The sequence below is a fragment of the Calonectris borealis genome, chromosome 3, assembly GCF_964195595.1.
Source record: "Calonectris borealis chromosome 3, bCalBor7.hap1.2, whole genome shotgun sequence".
Classification (NCBI taxonomy): Eukaryota; Metazoa; Chordata; class Aves; order Procellariiformes; family Procellariidae; genus Calonectris; species Calonectris borealis.
In genome coordinates, this window is record NC_134314.1 from 1,712,684 (window position 1) to 1,737,669 (window position 24,986).

The following is a 24,986-nucleotide window of genomic DNA, read 5'->3' on the forward strand; positions in this document are numbered from 1 at the left end:
CTCTGTGCCTCGTCCCCACCCTGGGGGGGCTGGCGTGTCCCCAGCTGCTCCAGCCCAGGTCCCTGCTTCATCCTTGCTTCTCAATGTCCCTCCAAAGAGCTTTTCGGATGCAGCCCCAGCTCTCCCTCCCCCTCCCCTGGGGCCAGGGCCGAGCTCTCTGGGAAGGCACCTGCCGTGGCCCCAGTGGGCAAAAGGCTCTGAGACCCCCAGCCTGGGTGCCCTGCAGTAGCCAGCTGGGCACCTCTGCCAGCCCCCCACCTCTAACAGGTGAGGGACACCCAGCCTCGGGACCGGCGCCATCTTCCAGCCCCACTTCTCTGGGACTAAAGCCACGAACGGGACCCACAGAGGAGACCTCCACAGAGGAGGACGAGAGGAAATGGCCTCAAGTTGCGCCAGGGGAGGTTTAGACTGGACATTAGGAGAAATTTCTTTACAGAAAGAGTGGTCAGGCCTTGGAACAGGCTGCCCAGGGAAGTGGTGGAGTCACCATGCCTGGAAGTATTTAAAAGACGTGCAGATGAGGCGCTTAGGGACATGGTTTAGTGGCATGGGGGGTTGGGTTGACGGTTGGACACGATGATCTTAGAGGTCTTTTCCAACCTTCATGATTCTATGATTCTATGATTCTATAATGCAAAAGAGGAGGCCCAGCCAGGACCAGCAGTGCAGCGCGGAGCACACAGGACCCCCGCACTCTCTCACAGTGCCCCCGTGCCCATTTTTCAGCACCGATCATTCGCCCTTGACCCCCCTTTTTCGCTCCCTCCCCTCAGGGGCAAGCCCGCGGCCGCCCCCGGCGCATGCGCAGCAACGGCCGCTGCCTGCAGCACGCTCGCGCACCGCCCAGGAGCGGGAAGGCGCAGCGCGCAGGCGCAGTCGTGCCGGTGCTGGGCGAGGCGGAGTCGCTGAGCCGCGGGCGGGGCTGCGAGGCGCATGCGCTGTGTTGGCGTTGCTAGGCGACGCCGGGACGCGCCGTGCCGTGGCGCGCATGCGCGTTAGCTGCCTCTGCAGGCGAGACGGGGCTTCATGAGCCGGGGAGCGGGCGCGGGGGCGGCGGCGGGCTGGCGGGCTCCGGCCCCGGCCCTCAGCGACCCCGGCCCCGGCCCCGAGGAGCGCATCGCCTCCCGTCGCCGCCGCATCGCCGCCCGCCTGGATGCCAAGCGCCGGTGAGAAACGGGGCTCGTCCCCCCTGCCCCGGTTGCGGCGGCCTGCACCCCCAGCCGGCTCCCCCTGAGCCGGGTCCAGGCCCCTCCCTGCCCCAAACCGGCACCAAGTCCTGCACCTTCTCCCCAAACCCCATCTGTGGTCACAGATGATCTCCTCCTCCCCAGACTGGCGCCGGGGTTGATGCCCCCACCCCCAAACCGGTCCCAGTTCCAGATCCCTCACCCAAAAGTGGCACCCAGTCCTGACCCCCCACCCAGCACCAGCACAGGCTCAGAGACTGTCCCCACGACTCAGAACATCCCCTGCCCCACGCTGGCGTTGGGCCAGGACCCCTCCCAGGCACTGGCAGGGGGCAGGGCCCCGACGTGGCCTTGCCAGCCTTCATGGGACCCAGGACCTCTCCCCAAACTGGGGAGACCCAGGGACCACCCTCCCAATCCCAGCTCAGCCCAAAGTCAAGGACATCCCTGTCCTGTCCCCAGTCTAGCGCGGGGGCAGCGATACCCCCCTTCCCCAAGATATTACCCTGCCATGGACCCTCTGCCCCTCTGGACAAAATCAGCACCAGGCCAGTGGCCTCCTGGATCAAGCCAATGTTGTTGCCAAAACTGGGACTCGCCAGCAATGGGGCACACCTTTCCCCAAGGCAGGACTGAACTGGGGTCCTCTCCCAAGCCTTAGAGGCCCCTCCAGGCTGGGTGGGATCAGACCACGAAGTGGCAGTACCCTGCCACCCTCTCCTGAGCTGGAACTGGGTCAGGGTCCCGTCTTCCCCCAGCCTGGGGAAAACCATGGCAGTAACCACCATCTCCTCTCCAAACCGAGAGTAAACTGCAACAAGGTGCCTGTGGATGCTGTTACCAAACCATGGGACCAAACCGTACCTAGGTCAGTAACATCCACTCTCACCCAGACAAGCTTGTTTTCTCCTTCTTGATCCCAAAGCCTTCCCTTTAGGTTAGACTGATCCCAAGGAATTAGCATGGGATCCGTGCCAACCCTGAAATGGCTCCAGATAGAAGCTGGTTGTCTTCACGGCCGAGCAAGGGTCCCCTACAGCCACCTAAGGGCTGCCCCCAGACACCCTCTGCCCCCTGCCCTCCTCCCCCAGGGAAGCAAACAGGGGCTGAGCCCCCCAGCCCTGTGCTGCAGGAGTAACCAGCCTTGGGCTGCACTCCCAGCTCCAGAAAGGGAAGCCTGGACCCTGTTTTCCCTCGGGGAGGCTGTCCCACCCTTTCCTGCCTCTTTTCTCCTGGGACTAAACCTGCCGAGGGGAAGAGAAAGTGAAGCGTGCTGTGCTGAACCATGCAGCCTGGGCTAGGATCCCAGATCCAAGGCCATCTCCGAGCATTAGGAAGATGGTGTGGTGCAAAATGTCCTGTCTTTTCCCCTTTTCTCCCCAGGGAGGCCCTTGGAGAAGATGCAGAGCCGAAGGTGGCTGAGGAGGAGGAAGAGCAGAGAAGGACCCATAAACAGATTGAGGAGAGCAGGCAGGTGCGGCAGCAGGACAGGAAGGTCCTCGCAGGTCCCTGACCTCTAGACATTTGGCTTTACCCTCCTTTTAGCTTTGTGCGGTGCTTAGTGTCACACAGCAGCATTTATGTGAGAAGAAGCAGGGACAGAAACTCCTCAGGACTGGGTGGGGGGTGATTCTTGGGCTGGATCCTGGGGATATGATTTCCCTGTGACAAACAGCCCATGGATTGGAAGGATCTGGGACTGACGCCATGCATTCAAACCCCAACCCAAACCCCTAGCCTCATCCGCACACGCAGGGGAACCAAAACAAGAGGGTGCTCTGAGCACTTTCCTCTTGGTGCTGATGGCCTGCAGGGCTTTCCAGGAGAGGGAGGACCCATGGGTGCATTGCAGTCCTTGCGGTGTTCATCAAACCCCGCCATAGCATGGGAAGACGGGGCTTATGGGTCCCCACCTCTGCATGGGGATAGGAGCCAGACCCTGGACAGGCATAGCGAGAGTTGCTCCAGGATCCCTTCCTCCAGAGCTCAGGTCTCCAGGTGTGAGATGCATACCGTCTACTTCACAGAGGCTGGCCAAGCTGCTCTTTGATGGCACGCAGATGGTGACAAATATCCAGGTGGCTGCTGACTTGAGGGAAACGCAGAGGAGGGCAGAGGAGGCAGAGCTGAAGCTGCAGAGGTAAGAGGCTGTGCGAGGGATCTGCGCTGCTGGGAAGGAGCAGTGCAGATGTTGGTGCAGCTTTTGGAGGACATCCTAACCCTGGTCATCCAGGAACACTTAGCAGTTAGGGCAACACTGAATTTATGTTCAAAAGCAAAATTTAGGCACACAAAGAGCCTCCAGGTCTCACCTGCGGCAGATCTGGCTCTTTACAGAGCAGGTCAAGGCTGGTGGCTTCCCCAGGCACTGGAGTACTGCGGACTGTCTGGTTACCAATCTCCTCCAGACCCATCACATCTTGAGCTCCAGAGTGTGAGAAACGCAGCTGGTTCTCAGCTTTTCACCAGGAGTCTGTACCACATATACTTGTGGTCTCCTTGCTTGAGAAGCACAGGCACAGCTGCCCTTGTTTCTGGCTTGCCAAGCAATTCTCCTGAGCCTGGAGGTGACACCTTGGTAGAAAACGTGCCACCCTGTGCTAAGAGGTGGCTCAGTAAATGGCCTGTTTCCAGAGGTTGCCCTCCTGTCATGGAGATAGGGGTAGTTATTAGCCATACCATGGGAACGCGCTGGGACAGCCACAGTAGGCTCTGTGTGAGGAGTGGGAAGAATGTGAGGCTGTGCTAATTTGAGAAATTGGTTATTAAGGTCTTTGCCGTGAGAGTGGTCAGATGCTGAGTCAGGGGCCCCTGGTGTTGTAGAGATCTTCCTCCTTGGAGATACTCAGCACATGCCTGGCCAAGGCCCTGCACAACCTGCTCTGACATTGAAGTTAATCCTGCTGTGACTGGGAGCCAGTGATTTCCCGAAGCCCTTCCAGCCTCGGTTGTTCTCTGATCCTCTCTGTGTGCCTTCCTGGGCAAAGCTGTCCTGCTTCACCAGAGGAGCTGGGCAATCTCCAAAGGACTGGCTCTTTCAGCCCTGTCCCCAAGACTTGGAGATCAGCTAGGAAACACTGAGTCCTTGCTCCTACTGCCTTTGGAGGGCACTGTAGGAACATTTTATGGGAGGCTGACTGTAGCAAGACCCGTGTCCCTTGCTCAGATGGTTTCCCAGTGGGAATTTCATTGAGGAACCAGGTGCTGTGTCGAGGAACTGTCCTTAGAGCAGGTTTGGGGGTGGCAAAGGTGGTGGCCGCTGTTCAGCCTGAGCCAAGGGCCATCCTCAGAGCACATTGGATGGTGCCTCTTGGAAGAGGAAAGAGTTTTGTAATAGGGACGTGGGCTGTTCAGTGCCATTTGGCTTTAGCTGGAGTACGGTCTCTGGACAGTCTGACTCCCAAGTCTAGACGTAGCCAGGAGGCTGTTTGGCACTGCTTGCCCATCACCTCTTGCCCAGAGACAGCTCGCTTGGCAGAAGGACTGGTGTTCCTTGCAAAGGTGACTGCTGCTTAAGCTGGGCTTTTTAGTCTTTTTCCCTCCAGGTAAGAGGCTGTTAGAGCACTGAGCAAGGGCAGAGCTGGGGAAATTCCTGTCTGAAGAGAAGGGCCTGCAGGATGCCAGCTCTGCCCTTGTGTAATGTTCTAACAAGCACTTGCAAGAAAGCTGCTGCTCCGTTGATACCACTTTGAATTCAATCTGGGTTATGCAGGAAAGTGCTCCTGCAGCGTGGGCCACTGAACCACGTCTGAAGCACTTGCTGCCCTGCCCCAGCTCCCCGTTTGCCATGTGCTCCTTACTGCCTGCAGGGTGGAGAAGCTGGAGAATGAAGCCAAGTCTAGCACGTACAAGTTTGAGGAGATCACCTCCAAGTGGGCCTTGGCCAAGGAGATGACGATCCCGCAGGAGCTGTGGCAGCTGCTGAACCAACAGCAGCAGCAGTGCGAGCTGCTCCTGGAGGAGAAGAACAAGCTCATCGGTGACCTGCAGCAGGTAGCGTGGGGACCAGGCAGGGACAACCGGGAAGGACGGAGGGGTTCAAGCTCTGGAGGATGCTGTTCTAAAGCAACGGTCATCCCTGTCTGGCTTTTCAGTCATCCCTCTCTGTGGATCTTCAATTCACCAGTACATTGCAGAGATCCGTGTAGTGTCAGTTAGTCTGGGTCAAAACTGTGCCAGGAGCTGCAGTGCCAGCGTCCCAACGTGGACGATGAGATCGGGTGCCCTGGCAGTGTTCAGCGTACAAGGACAGACACACAGGACACTGGTAGCAGTAAGACAAACTGGCAGGTCCCAGATTGCACTGTAAAAAAAAAAGGCAAATGAGCAGAGAGGGGGAGTGTTTTTGTAGAGGGAAGAAAGCCTTCCCCACAGCAGGTTCCCTGGCCCCCAGAGAAGGAATGGTGTGTCTGCAGGCATGTCACCTCCCACTCCATCTCACCTGGACCTTTTGGCATCCTCCCATCCTCCCATCCTCCCTTTGGCATCCTCCCATCTTCCCTCCTAACTACCTCTTGACTTTCTGGCTCTTTGCTCTCATCACCTCTTCTCCTTCAGAAAAAGCAGCATCTGGGTCTTACCCTCTCAGTTAACCCCTGAGGATTCTGGTCAAATACTTCTCTCTGATTTCAGCATCTGCTCTCCTCCTCCAGGAGCTGAAAAACAAAGACGAGCAATACGTGCAGGCCATTAAGAAGCAGTCGGATGATATCTACCTGCTTTTGGAGAGAATGGAGGAACAGATCAGGATCATGCTGAAAACTTACCATCACAAACTCCTACAGATTGAGGTAGCCAGTTCATATAGTGGAGGAAGAGTCCAATGAGAAAACCTGCAGCCACTTGCTTCTCCATATCTATGGCGAAAAGGCCTCAGGCTCATTGCACTGGCTGGCTTGACCACTGTCCAGAGCAGCAGGGCTGATGTCTTGGTGAATGAGGCTGAAATCTGGCCAAGCAAGAGCATTGAATGGTGCTGAGTGCTGAGGGGCTGGTTTATACCATGCTGTGAGTGACTTTGCTTTAGGGCAGAGCAACTGGGTGGCATGTGGAAGCTGTTGCTGCTTGATGGTTGATTATTCAGCTCTCTAAAAGCCAGAAAGGACCATCGTGGATCTTTAGCCTTACCTTCTGCAGAGCACAAAGTTCCACCTCACGGATCAAACCGAGTGAGGGCATCTCTCTCCATTTAATGTCTTGTTAGGTGAAATCAGGTAGCTGTCTGACCAAGCTCCACTGCTAATCATCAAGCAATGATTTCCAGTGAACTCACAGAGCTACCCACCGCCAAGAGCGTCCCTCCCAGCTCTGGGTGGCCGATAGCAGCAGTCCCCGCGGGGTTGCAGTGTGAGATCTCTGCCAGTGGGGTCCTGGCGTGGAAAGGAGAGATCAGGCCAGTGTGTGTTCATTGGGCAGTGGCACCAGTCTGCAGCCAGTCCTCTCCTGGAGGCTGCTGGCCAGGACTTGGTAATGAGAGGTGCCAACGTGATGGTGAAGGGCTCTGTTTTCCTTCACAGAAAGCTTTTGAGCTTGAACGGCGAGAGCTGCTGGACAACAACAGGAAGAAGTGGGAGGAAGCCATCCAAGCCCACAATGCACAGGAGGTAAGATCCATGTGAAATTTAGAATCACGGAATCACAGAATCATTTAGGTTGGAAAAGGTCCTTAAGATCATCGAGTCCAACCGTTAACCCAGCACTGCCAAGTCCACCACTAAACCATGTCCCTAAGCACCACATCTACCCCTCTTTTAAATACCTCCAGGGATGGTGACTCCACCACTTCCCTGGGCAGCCTGTTCCAGTGCTTGACAATCCTTTCAGTGAAGAAATTTTTCCTAATATCCAATCTAAACCTCCCCTGGCCCAACTTGAGGCCATTTCCTCTCATCCTATCGCTGTTACTTGGTAGAAGAGATCGACCCCCACCTCGCTACAACCTCCTTTCAGGTAGTTGTAGAGCGCGATGAGGTCTCCCCTCAGCCTCCTCTTCTCCAGGCTAAACACCCCCAGTTCCCCCAGCCGCTCCCCATCAGACTTGTGCTCCAGGCCCTTCACCAGCTTCGTTGCCCTCCTCTGGACACGCTCCAGCACCTCAATGTCCTTCTTGTAGTGAGGGGCCAAAGGCTGCCAGGACCAGTGCTGCTCTCCAGCACTGGGCTGCCTTGAAAGACAAGCGTGCATGAAGGTTCCTCAGGAGCGTGGGGAGCAAAGGAGCAGTTTTTCATCCTGCTCTGCAGGGGAATTATCCGTGCATGACCTTGCTTTGGGCTAGCCAAAGGAGCTGTGATCGCGGGAGGAAATTGTCGCCACTGATGGATGACGTTCTCCTTTTGCCCATAGCTGGAATACCTGCATGCCCGTATGAGGAAGGTGGAAGAGTTTGAGAAACAGCTGAATCAGCTGCGGGTGGAGGATGAGGAGGAGTATAACAGCATGAAGATCCAGCTGGAGAACGATGTGCAGGTACAGAAAAGGCTGGCATGTGTGCTATGTGGGGAGGCAGTGGAGCAGATCTCCCTGGGCTTTTCTGTGTGTAGCTGTCTCTGTGGGGTAGCTAGACGGTATGAAAGCTGCAGCTGGTATCTGGTCATCTCAGCTCTTCCGTGTGCACGGTCCAGCCCCATGTCAACAGGGTGATGGAGCTATTGTTCTCTCCTCTCCATGGGTCCTACACCACAGTGTCCATCTGCCCTTGGCTCTCAGAGGTCTGTAGCTCATGAATTGTAGCTCTAGGACGTATGAAGCACCTGGGAAGGTCGAAGGGTTTGCTACTTCTGGCATCATGACTGGTAGGAGGATCAAATAATATGAGTATCCTGACACCAGATCGTTTCAGATCGACCTAATTTCTTCCTTTGTAAGAGTCCCTGTCCTAGGAGGTGTGAGCTTTTTCCTCTGACATCTAGCCATAGACCCATGATTTCTCTAATGCCCATCAAGTCCACTTGGTGTGAGAACTATCATGAGTTTGCCCTTACTCAGGTAGGAGGACATGCAGTGGAAGAGCACAGCCCTGGCACACTGCTGGCTGAACAAGGCCAGGGGCTCTCACTGCAGATCCAATTCTCGCAGCCGTGGCTTCCCCGAGATACAGATACCTTCTCATCCACTGCATTCCCTGTGACAGCGGTGCCAACAGAGCAGTGCATCTGTGACTCTCTGCAATCCTGCTGGTCCCCTGGATGGCAGCCCCGGCTTTGCCCAGCATCATTCAGCCTCCTCTGCTCAGCAGAGACCCCTGCGGCCGCTGACACCTTCCCTGCTAGTTGTTGCGTGTTGCTTCCCAGGGCTGCACAGTAGATATGGGGCACATTGCATTTGGACTTTAGAAAGGCTCATTGTTTGTCCCGTGGGATGTCCTCCTAGGAAACCCAGGGAAATACGGGCTAGGGCTGATGTCTAGAAGGTTTTGCGCAACTTCAGGTGAAATATTACTGCTGCAAGGTCCCTGTCAGCCTGAAAGGGCATGTCCAGGGAGGGCAGTCCTGACTTTGCGGTTTCTTCGCCTTCATATTGATAACCTGGAAGGTGACACAGAATGTGTAACGTTCGCAGAGGGCTCCGAGCCATTTGAGGAGGGAGGCAGCAGCATGCTGGAGATCAAGGTTCACAGACGGCGATGTGGGGCTGTTGTAAAAATGCACCTGCTGCCTTTAGCTGTAACTGTGGGAGGGTTTATATACAAGGCAGGGGAGGTAATTATTCCTCTCTACTTTATACCTACGTGTCCTTGTCCAGGTTTGGCAACACGCTTGGGAAGAGGGGAGAGAATCTAGAAGAGACCAAGTAGACAAATGACCCCTGAGAAAAGATTGAAAGGCTGGGACTGCCTAGACCGGGGAAGAGATTTCTGTAGGGAGGTGATAAGTCTACAAATATGCACAATTCTGTATGATGGAGGAGGAGAATGACTTCTTCTCTGTGTCCACTGTACATGCAAGAAAATAATTATAGGGTTGAGTTTTGATGGGGAAGATTTAAATTGGCATTCAGATTTAGGGTTGAAATTTTAAGCTAGGAAAGCCTAGAAACGGCAAGGACTTGCTTGATGGTTAGCTAGAGTGACTGTGCCCTCGGTTTGCTGCTCTTTGACACAGGGTTTTAGGAACAGCTTAAATCAACTTCTGCTGGGGCTGATTTGGTGAAGTTGTTCCTCTGTGGGGCAGAGGGATGAAGCAGATGTCCCCCCGGCTCCCTTTAGCACTGCAGGTGTGTAACTCTTTATAGCACAGACTTCACCGTTCCAGTTCAGGGAGAATAAGAAAAGAGAAGTTGGAAACCCCTGTTTTCCTGATTAACCTGTGATACCCTTGTTCCGAGGTATCTCTGAAACAGGAGCTTAGCCAAGACCTAAAGATGAAGTCTATGGTTTGGGGGTTATTGAGTACTTCCCAGTTTCACTAGATGGGAATGAGCATTTTAAATATGGAATTTGGGCCATGGCTTTCCTCCATCTGCTGTAAGGAGAAGGTCCCTTGGCCAGGCTGGGATTTACCTCCATCTTTTCTTCAGTCAAGCTTTAATCCTAGCCAGGTGGGACTGCTTCTGGATGTCTTCCCAGGTTGTTTGTACACTCCCTGTTGTACGTAGGGCTGCCCAGGAGAGCTCTGAGCCAGCTAACCCGGGTACCAGTGTCTTCCCTGCTTCCAGCCTACAGCTCGAGACTCTTTACCGGCCCACAGAGATCCCCCTGGGCCGAGAGCAAGCCTGAGCCCCTGACGGAGACCCCGCTGCATCTCTCTGCTGTGCAGATTGCTGTGCACAACCGAGCCTGTAGCTGATGCTGTAATCTGGGGCCATGCAGCAGCTTAATTCTAATCACCTCCTACCATGGAAGAAGTCTTTATAGGCCTCCCCGGTAAAGCGCTGTATTATGAGATTTTTCAGTATCAGATTTCTGCCTCCTCTTGCACATGGAAGACCCTTATATACTAATGAATTAAACCATGCCAGACACTGCCTTTCACCCGTCCATGCAGTCACGCTGCCTGCGCCTGGAGTTTCCATGCCACTGTGTCCTCCTGAGCTCGCTTCCAAACGAGCTGTAGGGCTGGCAGAGAGCAGCGATCATCAGTAGGGTGTGATGCTTCCAGCCCAGAGCAGCAACCCCAGGAGACTGGGGCAATCAGCCCGGGAAGCGGCTCTTCCTTTCCATCAGCTGTCGAGCAAACGAGGGGCTGAGAGAGATGTCTGCATTGCAGATGACTCCTCTATTGCAGCTGTGGAGCAAAGGGGAGAACTCACTGCCTCTCTCCTGTCCCCCAGGCTATGCAGCGAGACGCTGCCGTCACGAATGTTTGTTATTTGTTTTGTTCTGGTTTCTTCAAGACCTGGAGTTTGTGCGGTCACTCCTCCTGTGTGTCCCTTTCTCCAGCTCGCCAAGTAACTTCTGAGACTCTTGGTTAATTCAAAGACATGCAATTCCTAAAACTGACGTGAAAATCGGCAGCTAGGTTGAGGAGAGAGGCCCGCATTAGTGTCCCACTGAGTGAAAGTTGGGTACAACTTCAGGCCGTTCTCCCTTCCCCAGACATGGCCCCGTAGCATGTACTTAGGGACAGCCAGCATCTCCAGCACTCACCCATGAGTGATGCCATGTGGCCAGGGGTTAGCTGGGGAAATGTGCATGGGAAGATGGGCTTTGGAGATGCAGGATCAGTAGGATCCAGGCTTCAGTGTGGCCTTTGCTCATGGCATGGCTTGTTTTCGTGTTTTTTGAAATGCCAGAACCTGGAGAGGCAGCTCCAGCAGATGAAAGCCGCCTATCAGCTGAACCAGGAGAAGCTGGAGTACAACCTTCAGGTGCTTAAGAAGCAGGACGAGGAGAACACCATCATCAGGTCCCAGCAGAAGCGGAAGCTCAACCGGTAAAAATCCATCCCTGGAAGATGGGCTCTGCCTTACCTGCCATCACCTCCCATGTACCATTTTTTGTGGAGCCCATCACCTACCACAGGCCAACGAGCTCTGTCCCAACCCATCCCTGGGCAGGGGCAGGGGTTAGCCCAGGGCAGGGCCATCCCCAGAGCACTTTGAATAGGCTGGCCATGGCCAACCTGTGCCCGCTGCAGCAGGATCAGTGGCACTGAGTAGTCACTAATAGATAAGCAGCCCCAAGTCCCAAAGCCTCCATATAAGCTGGGTACGCCCGAAGGTGCCTCTTCGGGGGTGCCCAGCTTTGCTGTTCCTCCCCAGGCTTCACAGCTTGCTCAATAACCTGAGAACAAAACTGGCCAAACAAGAGAAGCAGTTCAGAGAGGAGAACCAGAGCCTGGCAGCCTACTGCGAGCGCATCACGGGGCAGTGCAAGGAGGTGCAGAGGAGGATGAGGTGGGGTGTGCGCGGGCATCCACCCATGACGAGGCTTTGGAGCACCTAAGTAAGGTGTGGAGGGGGCTGACTCGTCATTCCGGGGCACGGAGCCTCCTTCCATGGGCCATGTCCCTTCTGCACAGGCACTTTGCTGTCAGCGACGCTGAGAAGTTCACGGAGGTCTGGCTTATGAACGAGGAGGAAGCCAAAGGGCTGATGCGGAAAGCCCTCGATGCAGATCGCATCATTCACACCCAGCAACTGGGGCTGCCTTGGGAAGAGCCTCGTTACTGGTTCCTGAACAATGTCGGCCCCCTCAGGCATTACAAGGCGAAGAGGATGGCAACCAAGCTGGCTGTGGAGGTCCTGACAGGTGGGATGCACAGTAACCTTGTCACCCTTGTGGCACTGGGAAACCCTCACCTTCCTCCGTGACAGCCCCTTCTGTCACTCCTGTCCTTGCCATTGCAAGGTGGGATCTTACAGGGGTGACATTGCAAGCCCAGGCAGGGGCTGTCCCTAGCCCTGAGCTGGCTCATGCCAGGCCAGCTTGGGGATCTTTGCACTGTACTTTGCCCAGTGCTCCCAGTTCCAGACAAGCTGACCAAGAGCCAGCTCATGTCCTGAGATCTTTGGGGTGCTTTCCAGGTCGCAGGGAACGATTGTGATTTCCCTGGTGACTCCTGCAGTGATGAGACTGGGGAGCACAGCCTGAGGAGCACAGCCAAAGCACAAAGGTTTTTGCTCACCCTTCTTTCTCCATGTTTCAGAGAGCAGCTCTGGGGGACAGGAGGAGGAAGGGAGAGAGAAGAAGGAAGAATTGGGTAGTGGAGAAGGAGGAAAAGAAAACACAGCAAAGGTTGAGGATAGAGTCACACCTCTGCGAAATATCTCCAAGACAACTGTTAAGAAGATCTTGGAGCTCGTGAGCGACGAGTCGGTGCGTGACGATGTACCACATGCTTGATCAGCGTGCTGTCCCCTGGTTGCTCCAGCTTGTAGTGGATCTCTTCCAAGCTTCACATCTTGGGGTGAAGGTTTCTGCATGGCGCTGCCTTGCTGTGCCAAGCAGCCTGTTGTCAGAGAGCTGCCCCAGGGGCCGCGAGGGGATCTCCAGGTCTTTCCACTCTGTGGCACATATATGATGCTAATAAAAGATGCAGCCCCGTTGCCCAAATCCACAGCTCCCCAGGCCAGAATAGGCACAGGCAAACCTGCTGCATCTGAAGCTCCAGGCTGTTCCCCATCTCTGGGGATAGTCAGCAAGAGCTTCAGATCGTGAGGTCCTTTTGGCATCAATAAGTCTATCTTCTAGGTGGCTATTCCAGAGCCTCCTGGCCCTGCCAGCCTCACGCTGCCCAGCCGCTGCCCACCCTCCCCGCTCAGCCTGCCGTCGCAGGATGGCACGGCCATAGCATGGCATGGGCTGGCTTCTGGGCAGGGACGGAGACGCTCGCTATTTCTCTGCACCCTCTTCTCTCCGTGTCTCCAAAGGGTTTCCTCATTGAGAGCAAGCTGCTGAGGCCCCTGCACGCGCTGGGGAGGCACGAGCGCACCCTCATGAAGCTCGACTCCATCTTTGCGGTGAGTTGTGGCTTGGCCCGTCAGGGGCTGCAGGAAAGGCTGGCGGTCACCAGGGAAAGCTCTCTGCCCCGTGTCCGCGTGGCGTAGGACCGAGCCACCCCAGGGAGGTCCGGCTGGGCTGCTGGGGGGACTCTGGGGCAGCAAGGGGAAAGGCTGTGAAGCACCGTGGCCAGATGCTTCTCAGCTCAAGGCCGTCCTGCTGATGAATTAAACACCATCTCCAGGGCCCCTCCAGCCTGTTCTCAGACTCTCCCATCCACAGAAACCCCTGGTTGCCCCACACTAACCACTTCTTACCACCCGCTCCTGCCTTGCGTGGCATTGCCAGAGGGGCACCCTCTGCTCCTGGGAAATGCTCTTCGTTTCGCCGCCCCCCCCCGATGTCTCTGAGGGACGCTAACCTGGTTCCTCTGCTCCCCAGGCCCTCGAGATCGACAGTGAGGATGACCTGTACCAGCTGGTGGATTTTTTCCTGAAGTACAAAGGCCAGGAGGTGGCTGTCAGCCAGGTGGGACCACCAGGGACAGCAGTGGGGAGAGCCCAGCAGAGCCAGGGGTCCAGGAAAGGGGGAGCAGAACATCTCCTGAACACTCAGGGAAGGCAGAGAGGGGGACCAGCGTGTTGACCCTGAAATGTTTTCCTGTGACCGGACAAGGGAGGTGAATGTGCCAGAGCTGAGATCTTCTTCTGCAGTGACTGAACAGGGACCCTTGCACATGAATTTTTGGCTGAGCTCCCTAAATTTGCTAAGGGACAAGGCTGTGGGCAGCTCCCAGGGGGAAGGTGGCTCTTGGGGGGGAGGAGGTGGTGGAAGGCACCGTGCCCAGCTTGCTGGCCTTCCCTCCAGAGCCAGGGCAGCCCAGGTGGAGAAGATGTCACGAATCTGGCAGAGGACAGAGAGGACGGTGGATCCAGTGCCCAGAGGGACGAGCTCAAATCCCCTCGGAGCTTGCTGGGCTCCCTTCCATCTGTGTACATCCACGCTGATGATGTCCTAAAGATCCTGAAAGCGTTTGTGCGGGATTTTCACAAGCTGAGGTAGAACTAGGGGCAGAGTGGGGCTGTTGTGGCTGGGAGGGAGCCAGACTGGGGTAACAGGGAGGGCTGTGGGGGTGTGCAGGCAGGGCTAGGAGTGCCTGGATTGCCCTGGCTGGAGCAAGAGCTTCCCCTGCCCGCCCTGCAAGATTACAAAGGGCTGGGGAGGGTCCCAGCAGGGCAAGGGGGTACAGACAGAGCCTGAGTGAGGGATGGCTGGGGACAACCAGGCGTGAGATGACCAGCAGCCCAGGGAGGGAAGCAAAGCCATGGGGCAGGCAGGTGCCAGCTGCTCATGCGTGTGACGATGGCGATGGCGCTCGCTGTTCCTCACCCGTGAAGAGCTGAGCCCCAGGGCTTTGTTCTCCGTCCCCCAGGGAGAAGGATGGATCAGCAAAGGAGGTGCTACAGGTACGGGACAGCTCCAAGGATGGGGAGTACTGGGAAGCCCTGGCACACGTTATCCCCGAGCCGACATTGAAGCTGTGGGATGCGCTGGCGGTGGCACTGGAGGAATATTAGTGAGTGCCTGGCAGCGCTGTTGGGAACAGGGCAGGCTGGTGGCATGGCTGGGGGGACCGCAGCGGGGCTGGCACCGACTGGCCACGTCAACCCTCTGCCCTCCTTGCCCAGCGAGGTCCTCACGCGCAGGGCCAGCCTGCTCGCCGAAGCAGCCGTCCTGCAGCAGCAGAACTCGGAGCTGTGCCTGCTGCTGGAGGAGTACGTCAGCTCCGGGGTGAGTGCGGCATCCTCCTCCCTGCAGCCTGGGGACACCCCACCACGTGTGGGGTGAGGCAGAGGTCCCAGAAACGGGGGCCGCTGCCTGGAGCCCATCGCTGTCGGCCTCAGGGTGCTTCTCCCCGCAGGTGAACAGCAAGCTGCTCTCCCCTCCCACGCAGTGGATGGATCTGAACCTGTCCCGCCCCGGGGAAGCGCAGTGAGTGCTCAGGGCCAGGGCACAGGTTTCTCTGCCCCAAGCCGAAGCTGTCTCTGGAGCCAGGGCTTCCTGGCAGGGGCTAATAAACCCTTCCCAAACCTGGGCCGTGAGCGTGCGTGTGGCCTCCGAGGAGCACCCCTCTCGCCTCTGGAGATGCTGGGGAGCCGCAGCCAGCCATCCCCCCGATCCAGGGGACTCAGGGCACTGTGCGAAAGCATTTCCCCGCTCATGCCGCAAAGCCGTGTGGTCTGTGTCCTCCCCTCCCTCCGTGGAGCCCAATCCAGGCAGGAGCCTTCACCTCCCGCTGGTCAGCATCCCCACCGACCCGGGGCGTCCTGGCTTCAGGAACGCCCACCTTTCTTTAACTGATTTTACATCTTATTCCCCCCTTCTCTTTTTGCTGCCCCAACACCTTTTCTCCCCCCTGACTCCTCCCAAACAACACCCATGCCCAATTACTTTTCCCTCATCAATCCCAGTGCTGCTACATCTGTACCTATATCCTGCCTTTCCAGGGCGATATCAGCCCAAAGCGGTGCTACCGGCAGAGTTATCTCCGGGAGGGCCGTGTTGCATCCGTGACTCCCTTCCACCCCTCTGGTTCATACCAGTTATATCTCATTCCCAGTACAGGCTTCCTGGCCAGCTTTATCTTTAGCCTTGACTCCCCTGCCTAACGCTAACACGGCATGAGCAGTTTCTCATACAGAGCAGAATAACACCATTATTTTTTTGCTCACTGGGTATCTGTGCCCTTGAATAGTTTTCACTTTTCTCCTGGTCCCCATCAGGGGATCTGGCCAGCTTCGAGGGCTGGTGATCCAGTGGGACGGCTTGTTCGCTGTACCCCTGGGGTACAGCGGGATCCAGAGGGCACAAACGTGAACAAGAAGGCCAAGACCGAGGGGATGGGAGGCAGGGAAAGGGTTTTGGGGCAGGGAAGGCAGGGATGGGCACTGGGACAAGAGCATGGCAGACACTGCCCAGCACATCTCGGCTCGCTCTGCCGGGCTCCCGGGACCGCCGAGGCGGCAGCTCCTGGAGTCAGGGGATGTCCTGAGAACCCGGGACCAAGCAGCCTCCAGCTCCTGTAATCGCAGAGGGAGGCGAGCAAGTGGGTGTCAGCAGTCCTAGCCCCACGGCAGGAGAGTCCTAAATCCCCGCACCCCACACGGGACACGCACGGGTGGGTTTCATGAACCGGTGAAGATGCCCCGCAGCAGCAGCAGGAGGGCTGAAATCCGGGGGGCCGGGCCGGGAGCGGGTGCGGTGGGGTCGTGGGGCCGTGCCCGGGCGAGGGCCCTCCCCGGCGGCTGCAGCCCGGCCCCCGCCCGCCCCGCCCCGCTCCGCCCCTCCGGGCGCCCTCGCCGCCGCCTGCACCGGACGGGCCCCGGCCACGGGATGCTGCAGGCGCCCACCCGGGCTCCCCACCGCCCGTCGCGGCGGAGGGGCCGCTGCAAGCGCTGCCACTCGCCCTCGGCAAGGTAGGACCCCCCGCCTCGGGACCCCGGTGCACGGTCCTGGGCACCCCCCATGCACGGGCACCGGGGAGCGCCGGCGTCCGGTCACTGGGACTGCCCCGTGGGTTGGGGTCAGGGAACCGGAGCCGCCCTGGAGGTGGGAGTCCCGGTCAGGGCACCGGAGCAGCACCGAGGTTGGGGCAGTGGGCACCGGAGCAGCCCCGGGGCCGGGGGTCCGGGCACCGGAGCAGACCCTGGGGTGGGAGTCCGGGTCCGGGCACCGGGGCTGCCCCGGGGCCGGGGGTCCGGGCACCGGAGCAGACCCTGGGGTGGGAGTCCGGGTCCGGGCACCGGGGCTGCCCCGGCCGTGGGGGTCCGGGCACCGGAGCAGCCCCGGGGGTGAGGGTCCGGGCACCGGGGGAGAGCACCAGGGGTGAGGGTCCAGGTCTGGACCCCAGGGGAAAGCACCGCGGTCCGGGCACGGGGGCTGCCCCGGGTACGGGACCGGGACAAGCCCCGCGCAGGCTCCGGCCGGCCCCGGTCCCCTTCTCCACGCACCCCCCGCATGCCGGCGCGGCGGCCGGAGCCTGCCCGCCCTTGGCGGCTGCCAGTGGCCCGGGGCCGTGTCAGTCAGGCGGGTGCCTGCCCGGGGAGGGAGTTGCGGGGTGAGTCACAGGCAGGAAACCGATTGCATCAGGACCGGGGCTGTTTTTCCAACTGGGGCTCTCAGAAAGCCCCGCTCCGGCCTCCCTCCATCCCTCCATCCCCTCTCTCCCCAGCGCCATGGAGAAGGGAGCCAGCCCCTCAACCAGCAGCTCGGTGGCCTTGGCCTCGTCCTCCACGGCCACCTTCAAGGAGGAACTGCTGTGTCCCATCTGCTACGAGCCTTTCCGGGAAGCCGTGACGCTTTGCTGCGGCCACAACTTCTGCAAGGGCTGCGTGAGCCGTTCCTGGGAGCACCGGCACCACGTGTGCCCCGTCTGCAAGGAGGCCTCCTCCTTCGATGACCTTCGCGTCAACCACACGCTCAACAACCTGGTGGAGATGATCCTCAAGGAGGAAGGGCAGCGGCGGGGCCGGGCGGCCGCCCTCTGCCCTCTGCATCACGAGGAAGCCAAACTCTTCTGCCTGGAGGACAAGGAGTTGGCGTGCTTCATCTGCCAGAGCTCCAAGCAGCACGAAGGGCACAAGATGCGACCGGTGCAGGAGGCGGCGGCGGATTTCAGGGTGAGGGATGCTCCAGGAAAGGGGGGGATCGATGGCACGGAGAGACACCCCTGCATCGGGAGGGGTGCAGCCCGTGCACGCCCTGGTACAAACTTGCCAGCGCATGGCTTTGGCTCGTGCACGGCGTGGCTGTACCCGCCGGCACGCCGGGAGGAAAGATGAAGCAGCCACGCTGCGAGGGTGGGTCCCCGCGGGAGTGCCCCTGCCGCATCGCTGCCCGACGCTCTCCCTGCCTAATAATTACCCAGTGCCACCCCATCCCCCGGGCACGGCCGCATGCCCTGCGGTACAGGGGAGCGGGGTGATGCTCCAAGGGGTTTGGCCTGGTCCCCGCGTTTCCTTGGCTCATTCATCCTCCGCCGGGCTGGGCTGGATCCGGCCATGCTGGTTAGTGCAGCAGCTGGTTATTGCAGCAGCGCCTCGGCGTTGGGAGCGTGTTTGGGATGGGGGTTGCACAATTCCCCCAGCCGGGGAGGGTTGCGGAGACAGCCCTGAGCCCCTTGGATGGGCTGTGGCTGCACGGGGAGGAGGAGGAGGGGCAGGAGATGGGCTCTGACCAGCAGCCGGGCATCATGCCAGGACCTGCCGTGTTTCCCAGCCGGAAAAGCAGCCACTGCCGTCCTGACTCAGCCTGCGGGGATGAGCCAGATTTCAAATGTCGCGGGGCGGCCATCGGGCTGCTGTTTTGCAAGGCTTGGCGGGCTGCCGGTGGCACCGAGCCTCCCTGGGAGCGGGGCAGTGGCTGCCTGCGGCACCGGGACAGGCAGGGACTTGACGGTGCATCAGTAAAAGGGCTTAAAAACAGGAAGGAGGATTCGCCACGGAGCAAAGCTCCTCTGCCTCGCTGCTTTGGGGCGCCGTGTTTGCACGGCCCCGCGCGGAGCTGACCCCGTGCAGCGCCGGCAGACCTCGGCCGCAGGAGGGGAAAGGGTGGATTGAGCAAGGATCCTGCTTAACCTCGTCCTACTGGGTTTTGGGGCTCTTGTCTTTCCGCATTGGAAACCCTGGGCGTAGGCTGGCGAGGGTCCTGAAGGCGTCTCCTCCCCGCAGGCCAAGCTGAAGAACATGGAGACCTCCCTGCGGGATAAGGCGAAGGATTTCGGGGCCGTGCATCGCTCCTATGAGTCCATCTCCAAACACAACCAGGTGCGTGGTCCCTCCTGGCAGGGAGGCAATGGGCCTGATCTGACACACGTGTGCACAGGCATGCACACATGTGCAAACACATGTATGTGCATGTACACGCCCTGGGCAGGAATGCAGCCGGCTCTGGGGTGGAGCGCTGCACCCATCCTGGGCTGCTCCATCGCTGAGTGAGGAGTGATGCTGGGGGGAGGAAGGACTCGGATGCGGAATTGGGGACCGGGTTGATGGGGCTGTGCCTGCCGTGGCAGCAGGGACATCGATTTTGGGAGGGCAGCGTGGTCCCAGTGGGAGCTCAGCGAGTCCCTGAGCACTGGCGCTGGTCGGAGGGCTCCAGAGCAGCATTTAGGGGGAGGCTGGGGGGGAGCCCGGGGGAGTTGGGGGCTCCGAGGGGAGATGGTGACGTCCCCACACGGGGCAGGTGGAAGCGGTGCGGCTGGAGGAGCAGATCAGGAGGGAGTTTGAGAAGCTGCACGAGTTCCTGCGGGGCGAGGAGAAGGCGCTGCTGGCCCAGCTGCAGGAGGAGACGCGGTGCAAGCACGGCCTCATCGAGGGCAAGATGAAGCAGCTGGCAGAGGAGAGCCGGGCCCTGCTCAACGAAGCCCGCCAGCTCCAGGCGGACCTCAAGGAGGACGACTACACCTTCCTCATGGTAAAGCCCTGCCGGGATGCTGCCCTGTGCCCTGCGGGGTGTCACCCTCGCTGTGGCACCCTCCTGCCTCTGTCAGGGTGCAAGCAGAGTGCTGGGTGATCCTTTGGGTGTTTGCAAGCCCCCGTGACCCCTTACAAGTGGGGGTCTGATGCCTGGTGTTTCCTTCTCTTTCAGACCCACAAGAACCGCAAGCGCAGGTAAGTCCCAGTCCCCGCCACGTCCCCTACCCGGTGACACAGGGTGCTCGGGGGGTGGCTGAGCCCCCGCTCCCCCTCCCTGGGGCTGAACGGGGTCTCCTGCCTGGCTGCAGAGTCAGGTCTCTGCCCCAGGCAAGCTCCCATACCCACGTGTCCCCTCCGGGTCTGGGTGCTCCGGCAAAAGAAGGTGCTGGGGGTCCCCAAGGCCAGGTAGCACCCCTGGGTGCCTCCAGGCAGGGTGGGGGGCCGTGCATGCAGACACAAAGCAACATTGCAGGTCTTGGGGGAAGCATTGAAACCCTGATGTTGGGGGGATTTGGTGCTGGGACCCTCCTGGGGTGAGAGCAACGTTTGGGAGATGTGGGGTGCTGGTGGGGAAGCCCCTGCCAAAACACAGGGTGCCAGGAGACCCAGTCCGGTCCCTTCCTCCATCCCTGACCCATCTCCATCCTCTGCCCCAGGATCGCCTGCACGGCCGAGGAGCCGGAGGCCGTGCCCTCAGGGATGCTCCTCGACATCGCCAAGTACCTGGGCTCACTGCAGTACAACGTGTGGAAGAAGATGCTGGACATCATCACCGTAGGTGAGGTGCTGGGTCCCCCCCAAAGGCTAAAGCAGCCTTTGCGTGAGGCAGCCCCAGGGTGGTGGGTGCTGGAGAGAAGAGGAGCGTGGAGCAGCCATGCCTGCGGCTGATGGGACTGGGGAAGGGAGCTGGAGAGCATAAAGGGTGCTCTGGGGCACTTGCACCCCAAAAGGGAAAGCCTGGAGGGTGCATTTCTCCATGGTGAGCTGGATTAGGAAAGGATGGATGGATGGATGGATACCTGCAGGGCTGTGGTCCCCCCGTAAGCTCATCCCTGCAGCAAGCCGGGCTCCTAACATGCATGTCCCCACCACAGTCCCCTTCAGCTTCGACCCCAACTCCGCGGCGGCCTGGCTCTCGGTGTCGGAGGACCTCGCCAGTGTCACCAACGGGGGCTACAAGCTGCTGGTGGAGAACCCCGAGCGCTTCACCTCGGCCCCCTGCATCCTGGGCTCCCACGGCTTCTCCACCGGCTTCCACACCTGGGAGGTGAACCTGGGCGGCATCACGAACTGGCGGGTGGGGGTGGCCCGGCCACGCGGTGGCACCCACTGGACCTTCCACCACGATGCTCGCTCCGGTTTCTGGTATATCTACCGCCTGCCCGGGAAGGACGGCGAGACGTGCCGAGCATCCAACACGGCGCGTTCGGAGACGGTGCTGGGCGACCTGAGACGGATCCGGGTGGAGCTGGACTGCGACGAAGGGGAGCTCTCCTTCTACGACGCCGACCGCAAGACCCACATCTACACCTTCCACGAGAAGTTCGGCGGCACCGTCTTCCCCTATTTCTACGTGGGGGGCACGCCGATGGGCGCGCTGCCCGAGGCTCTCCGCATCTGTCCCCTCCGGGTCCGCATCCACGAGGATGTGCCCGTCTAGTGGCCACCACCTCCTGCCACCATCGCCTCTGCCTGCATTTGGGGTTCTCCAGATGCTTTTTCAGTTTTCCTTAACAAAAAAAAAAAAAACGGGGGGGAAAAAATAATTTGTGTATGTACTGCTTCTCTTTTTTATCATTAATAAACACTGCTCTTCTGGTATGGCTCTGCACCTCTCTGTGCCCAAATCGCCCCAGATCTTTTCCTGCCCCTCTCCATCACGGGTCAAAGCTGGGGAGGCCTCGGGAAGGAGGCATTTCCCTGCCAGGGGGCTGTAAATAGTAAATTAAACCATCTGGGGGCTTTCCAAGCTTGGTCAAGTGCTGCAGCTTGCAGGGCTCCAAGTCTCGCTGTTGTGGGTGAGGCAGGGGACGGTGGCCCTTGCCCCGGCACCTCGGGGGTGGGAAAATCCCACACGGCTTGGCTGGAGGCAGGCAGAAGCACGTGTTCCCCCTCTACAAGGAAAACCATTAATGGGGACATCCTTGAGAATAAAAACCCATCTCCTCTGACCCTTCTCCCTATGACTTTACCCTTCTGAGGGGCTTTTCTGTAAATCCCCAGCTCTGGGAGTCAGGTGATGACGTGCGGTTGGTTTTGTGGAGGAGGCTCAGAGGTGGGATGGGGGGGAGAAAAAAACCACCTTCTGCAACCCCATGCTGGGTCTGGCCTGATATTAATCCTGCCAAAAAGGCTTTTTCCTCCACCCTGGTGAGCACTTGGGGTTTAAAGGTGATGCCCTGGGGAAAGGGAGGGTCCCCGGGGGGCCGTGTTGCCTACGCTGCCCTCGCTGCCTGGCACAGCCCGGCCGGCCAGGATATTATGCTGATATTAACGGGCGGTTTCCATGGTTTCTCACTATTTGCATAGGATGCTCCTTAGGAACAAGAGCTGGTGGCGGAAAAACAAAAGAGAGATGTTGGAGGCGTGCGGTGCGGGGGCGACCCCGGGGGTCCTCCGCCTTCCTTACGTCGGCTGACGTTATCTATTTCCAACCGAGCATCCCTGGATACGGGGAAAGGAGGAAAATCGGGGTGAGCATCCCATCTCCCTCCCTGTGCTGTGTCCTGACGTTGCCCATCACCCCCCAAAGAGCTGGCAGTGCCTGGAAATTCGGGCATCCCACGGCCAATTTAGGCAGAAACAAGGCGTTATTTGGGAACAATAAAAAGCCGGGGAAGCTCTCTGAGTTGCCGGGGCTGGAGCAGGATGAGGCGTTTCTCTTTGTCAGGTCCGAAGGGAGCATTTCCCTCCCGCGGCTGCCAGTGCCAGAGCAGGTGCCTGGCATAAAAATGGCAATAAAGGGTGAAATGAGGCATCGCTTCGGATGGCGAAACTGAGATGTTTTGACTTTTTTCCGAATCATTTGGTGAAAAATTGGTTTGCAGGAAACAACGTGAATTAATGAACTGGTTGGCTCCCTAAAACTCTGCATTTTTTAATGCAATAAAGGGTACCTGTGTCTTCCCCTGAGCTTAATTTCATTCCCACAGAGGCAGAGAAATGCTTTTAAGTGGAAACCAAGGCAGGGAAGCTGTTCCTCCCACCGACATTAGACCTCTCCTCCGGAGCTGGCCCGGGAGAGAGCACCCAGCCTGCAGCCGTGGGCGATGTCTCCCCGGGACTGAGCATTTGCTCGCACATCCGACACTGGAGGACAAATTTGGGGAAAGCTCCGGTACGGGGCAGGTGGGTTTTGCGTGGGACCCTCCTGTGCAGCCATCGCATCCTCCCCCGATGCCTGAGATCCCGCCGGTTGCTTGCAGGACCTTTTCCGAGCTCAAACCTTCCTCCTTGCAGCAATTAGAAGGATTTTAACGATTATTGTTATTACTTTAGCATCATTTTTGGCTGCTCATGCCGAGGACGGGGAGCGCTGGGCCCCGCTCCGGCCCGTGGGGTGCCCAGGACCCCGATCCCCATCCATCCCGGTGCTGCTCCCCCGCAAGGGGTGGGTGGGTACCGCTGGTCCACGGGTGGGCGTGGGGTGAGAGTGGGGTTCCCCGGGTGGGGAAGGGGGTGTGAATCCAACCGGGGGAGGGCTGGGGTTGCTGCAATGAAGCCCCCCCATCCCATCAAGCTGTACTGACACACCCCCCCACCCCCCGCAGTATCCCCCCATTTATAGGGACGGGCGATATTTCGGAGAAGCAGGTGGCTCTCCCATTGGCTCTTAGCCGGGCGATGATGTCATTTTTACCCAATCCGAGGCAGGACAGCACCTTTTCCCCGCCCCCTCCCCAGCCCTCCCTCACCCCGGGTACCAGCCAGCGCCGGGGCACGGTGCATCCCGGAGGGATGGGGGGGAAGGGGGGGACCCCCACTACACCCCCAAGGAGGTTTCCCAGGGTCTGTGCAGCCCTCGGGCAGCCCGGAGGATGCACGGTCCTGGGGACCGATCCTGCACCCAGGTCCCCAGCGCTGGGGGGGACTAAGCCTGTGTCCAGATCTTCTGGCTCTTCCCAGGGGCAGGAATCCTCCGGAACGAGAAGGGTCCAAACCTTGGGTCTTTTTCCTGAAGGATCTGTGGATACTGAACCCTTTAGGGGGAGGTTGGAGATGTCCTGGGAGAGGAATGCAGTGGGGGGGGTGATGCAGAGCCCACCTCCAGCCCTGCAACCCCCCCCGGAGCACGGCTGGAGGGTGGGAAAGGGCTCGGGAGAAACACCCAATACGCTCACCCCATCCTTAGGGTCTCCCCTGGATGCCTGCTCTCGGCCGAGAGGCATCCCGGGACACACGGACCCTCGTGCTCCATCCCAGAGGGATCACAGGCTGCGGACGGGTCCCACGCGCGAAAGGTGTTTTCCGTCTCTCCCACCCGTGCCTGGGAAGGGTTTGGACGCTGGCACTGGGATGCCGAGCAAGTTTCCCTAAGCCAGCAGGCTGCAGCCATGGGCAGAGGCAAACCCTTCGCCTCCCGAGCCCTCCTCTCGCTGCTGGGGCTCTTTTCTCCCCAGCATTGGCCTGGCTCCACGGCCAAGCTCTCCTCCAGCCACCTCCTGCCATCTCCTACCCCCGGAGCTGGGGACGGCCCCGCGCCAGGCTGACGCCCTGGGGAGGGCTTGGTGGGGCTGGCGTGGATGGGAAAGGGGTGGCCCATTGCAGCCTGCAATCTCCATCGCTCTGGGTACACCCAGATCTCCTCGGCCTCCTTTTTCTGCACCTCATTTAGTTGAGCCCAGCACACGGTGCTGGAGAAAAACAGTTCCCGGCGTTGGAGCAGCCAGGGTGCTTTGCGGGGTGGAGGATGACAGCCCTGGGGGACAGTGGCCACCGAGCATCCCCAGAGCCACAGCCTCACACAGGGGCTCCAGGAGCTGAAACCAAGCTCCGTCCCCCCAAACGCTGGTCCTGCGGAGCTGGGGGACAGGGAGGCACCTCCAGATGTGACCTCCGCAGGGCTCCCAGCATCTCCCCCGACTCCAGCAACCATCAACGCGGGAGGGATTTATACCCTGAGCCTGGGACCACGGGGAGCTCAAAGGAGCATTTGAGCTGGGCCCCCGCCGTGGGGTGCCCCGCATGCCGGTGCCAGCCGCGGCAGGGACCGTCCCGCAGCCACGTGGGTCCCCACAATGGCTGTTTGTCCCCCAGTTGGCCGCTGTGTCTCGACTCTTTCCTCCCCTCGGCCCCTCCGCCTCAGGGCTGTGCTCCGTTCCCTCTGCAGCTCCTCGCACATCCCACGGGCGTCCTACCCACGGCACCCACGCCTGCGTGGGCACCCGAACCCTGCCGAGCCGGGGGGCTCCGGCGCGGAGCTCGCTCATCACCCCAGCATTA

General features: G+C 59.2%; 2 protein-coding genes across 2 annotated transcripts; both read left to right on the forward strand.

The window, feature by feature from the left end:
• Positions 1 to 1,029: 1,029 nt before the first annotated feature.
• DRC1 (dynein regulatory complex subunit 1) lies at positions 1,030 to 15,064 on the forward strand. Its single transcript, XM_075147977.1, has 17 exons — positions 1,030 to 1,169; positions 2,574 to 2,664; positions 3,218 to 3,330; positions 5,000 to 5,183; positions 5,843 to 5,980; positions 6,707 to 6,793; positions 7,533 to 7,655; positions 10,920 to 11,059; positions 11,388 to 11,522; positions 11,648 to 11,877; positions 12,275 to 12,444; positions 12,999 to 13,088; positions 13,510 to 13,596; positions 13,936 to 14,126; positions 14,501 to 14,644; positions 14,757 to 14,859; positions 14,990 to 15,064. Exons 1-17 carry the CDS (start codon positions 1,030 to 1,032, stop codon positions 15,062 to 15,064), a joined length of 2,241 nt encoding a protein of 746 aa, XP_075004078.1.
• Positions 15,065 to 16,442: 1,378 nt separating this feature from the next.
• TRIM35 (tripartite motif containing 35) lies at positions 16,443 to 21,363 on the forward strand. The gene is made up of 7 exons (XM_075144780.1): positions 16,443 to 16,544; positions 17,300 to 17,747; positions 18,798 to 18,893; positions 19,312 to 19,542; positions 19,717 to 19,739; positions 20,201 to 20,322; positions 20,639 to 21,363. The coding sequence occupies exons 1-7, from the start codon at positions 16,462 to 16,464 to the stop codon at positions 21,202 to 21,204; spliced, it is 1,569 nt and encodes a 522-aa protein (XP_075000881.1). The 5' UTR covers positions 16,443 to 16,461; the 3' UTR covers positions 21,205 to 21,363.
• Positions 21,364 to 24,986: the final 3,623 nt, after the last annotated feature.

What these genes read in the sequence shown, in the direction of transcription:
- DRC1 (XM_075147977.1), top strand. Translation starts at nt 1,030, where the DNA reads ATGAGCCGGGGAGCGGGCGCGGGGGCGGCGGCGGGCTGGCGGGCTCCG. An exon ending in GCAGAGCTGAAGCTGCAGAG is followed by an intron (nt 3,331 to 4,999) that starts GTAAGAGGCTGT and finishes TACTGCCTGCAG; the next exon opens with GGTGGAGAAGCTGGAGAATG. An exon ending in AAGCCCACAATGCACAGGAG is followed by an intron (nt 6,794 to 7,532) that starts GTAAGATCCATG and finishes TTTTGCCCATAG; the next exon opens with CTGGAATACCTGCATGCCCG.
- TRIM35 (XM_075144780.1), top strand. Translation starts at nt 16,462, where the DNA reads ATGCTGCAGGCGCCCACCCGGGCTCCCCACCGCCCGTCGCGGCGGAGG. An exon ending in CCATCTCCAAACACAACCAG is followed by an intron (nt 18,894 to 19,311) that starts GTGCGTGGTCCC and finishes CACACGGGGCAG; the next exon opens with GTGGAAGCGGTGCGGCTGGA. An exon ending in CACAAGAACCGCAAGCGCAG is followed by an intron (nt 19,740 to 20,200) that starts GTAAGTCCCAGT and finishes CCTCTGCCCCAG; the next exon opens with GATCGCCTGCACGGCCGAGG.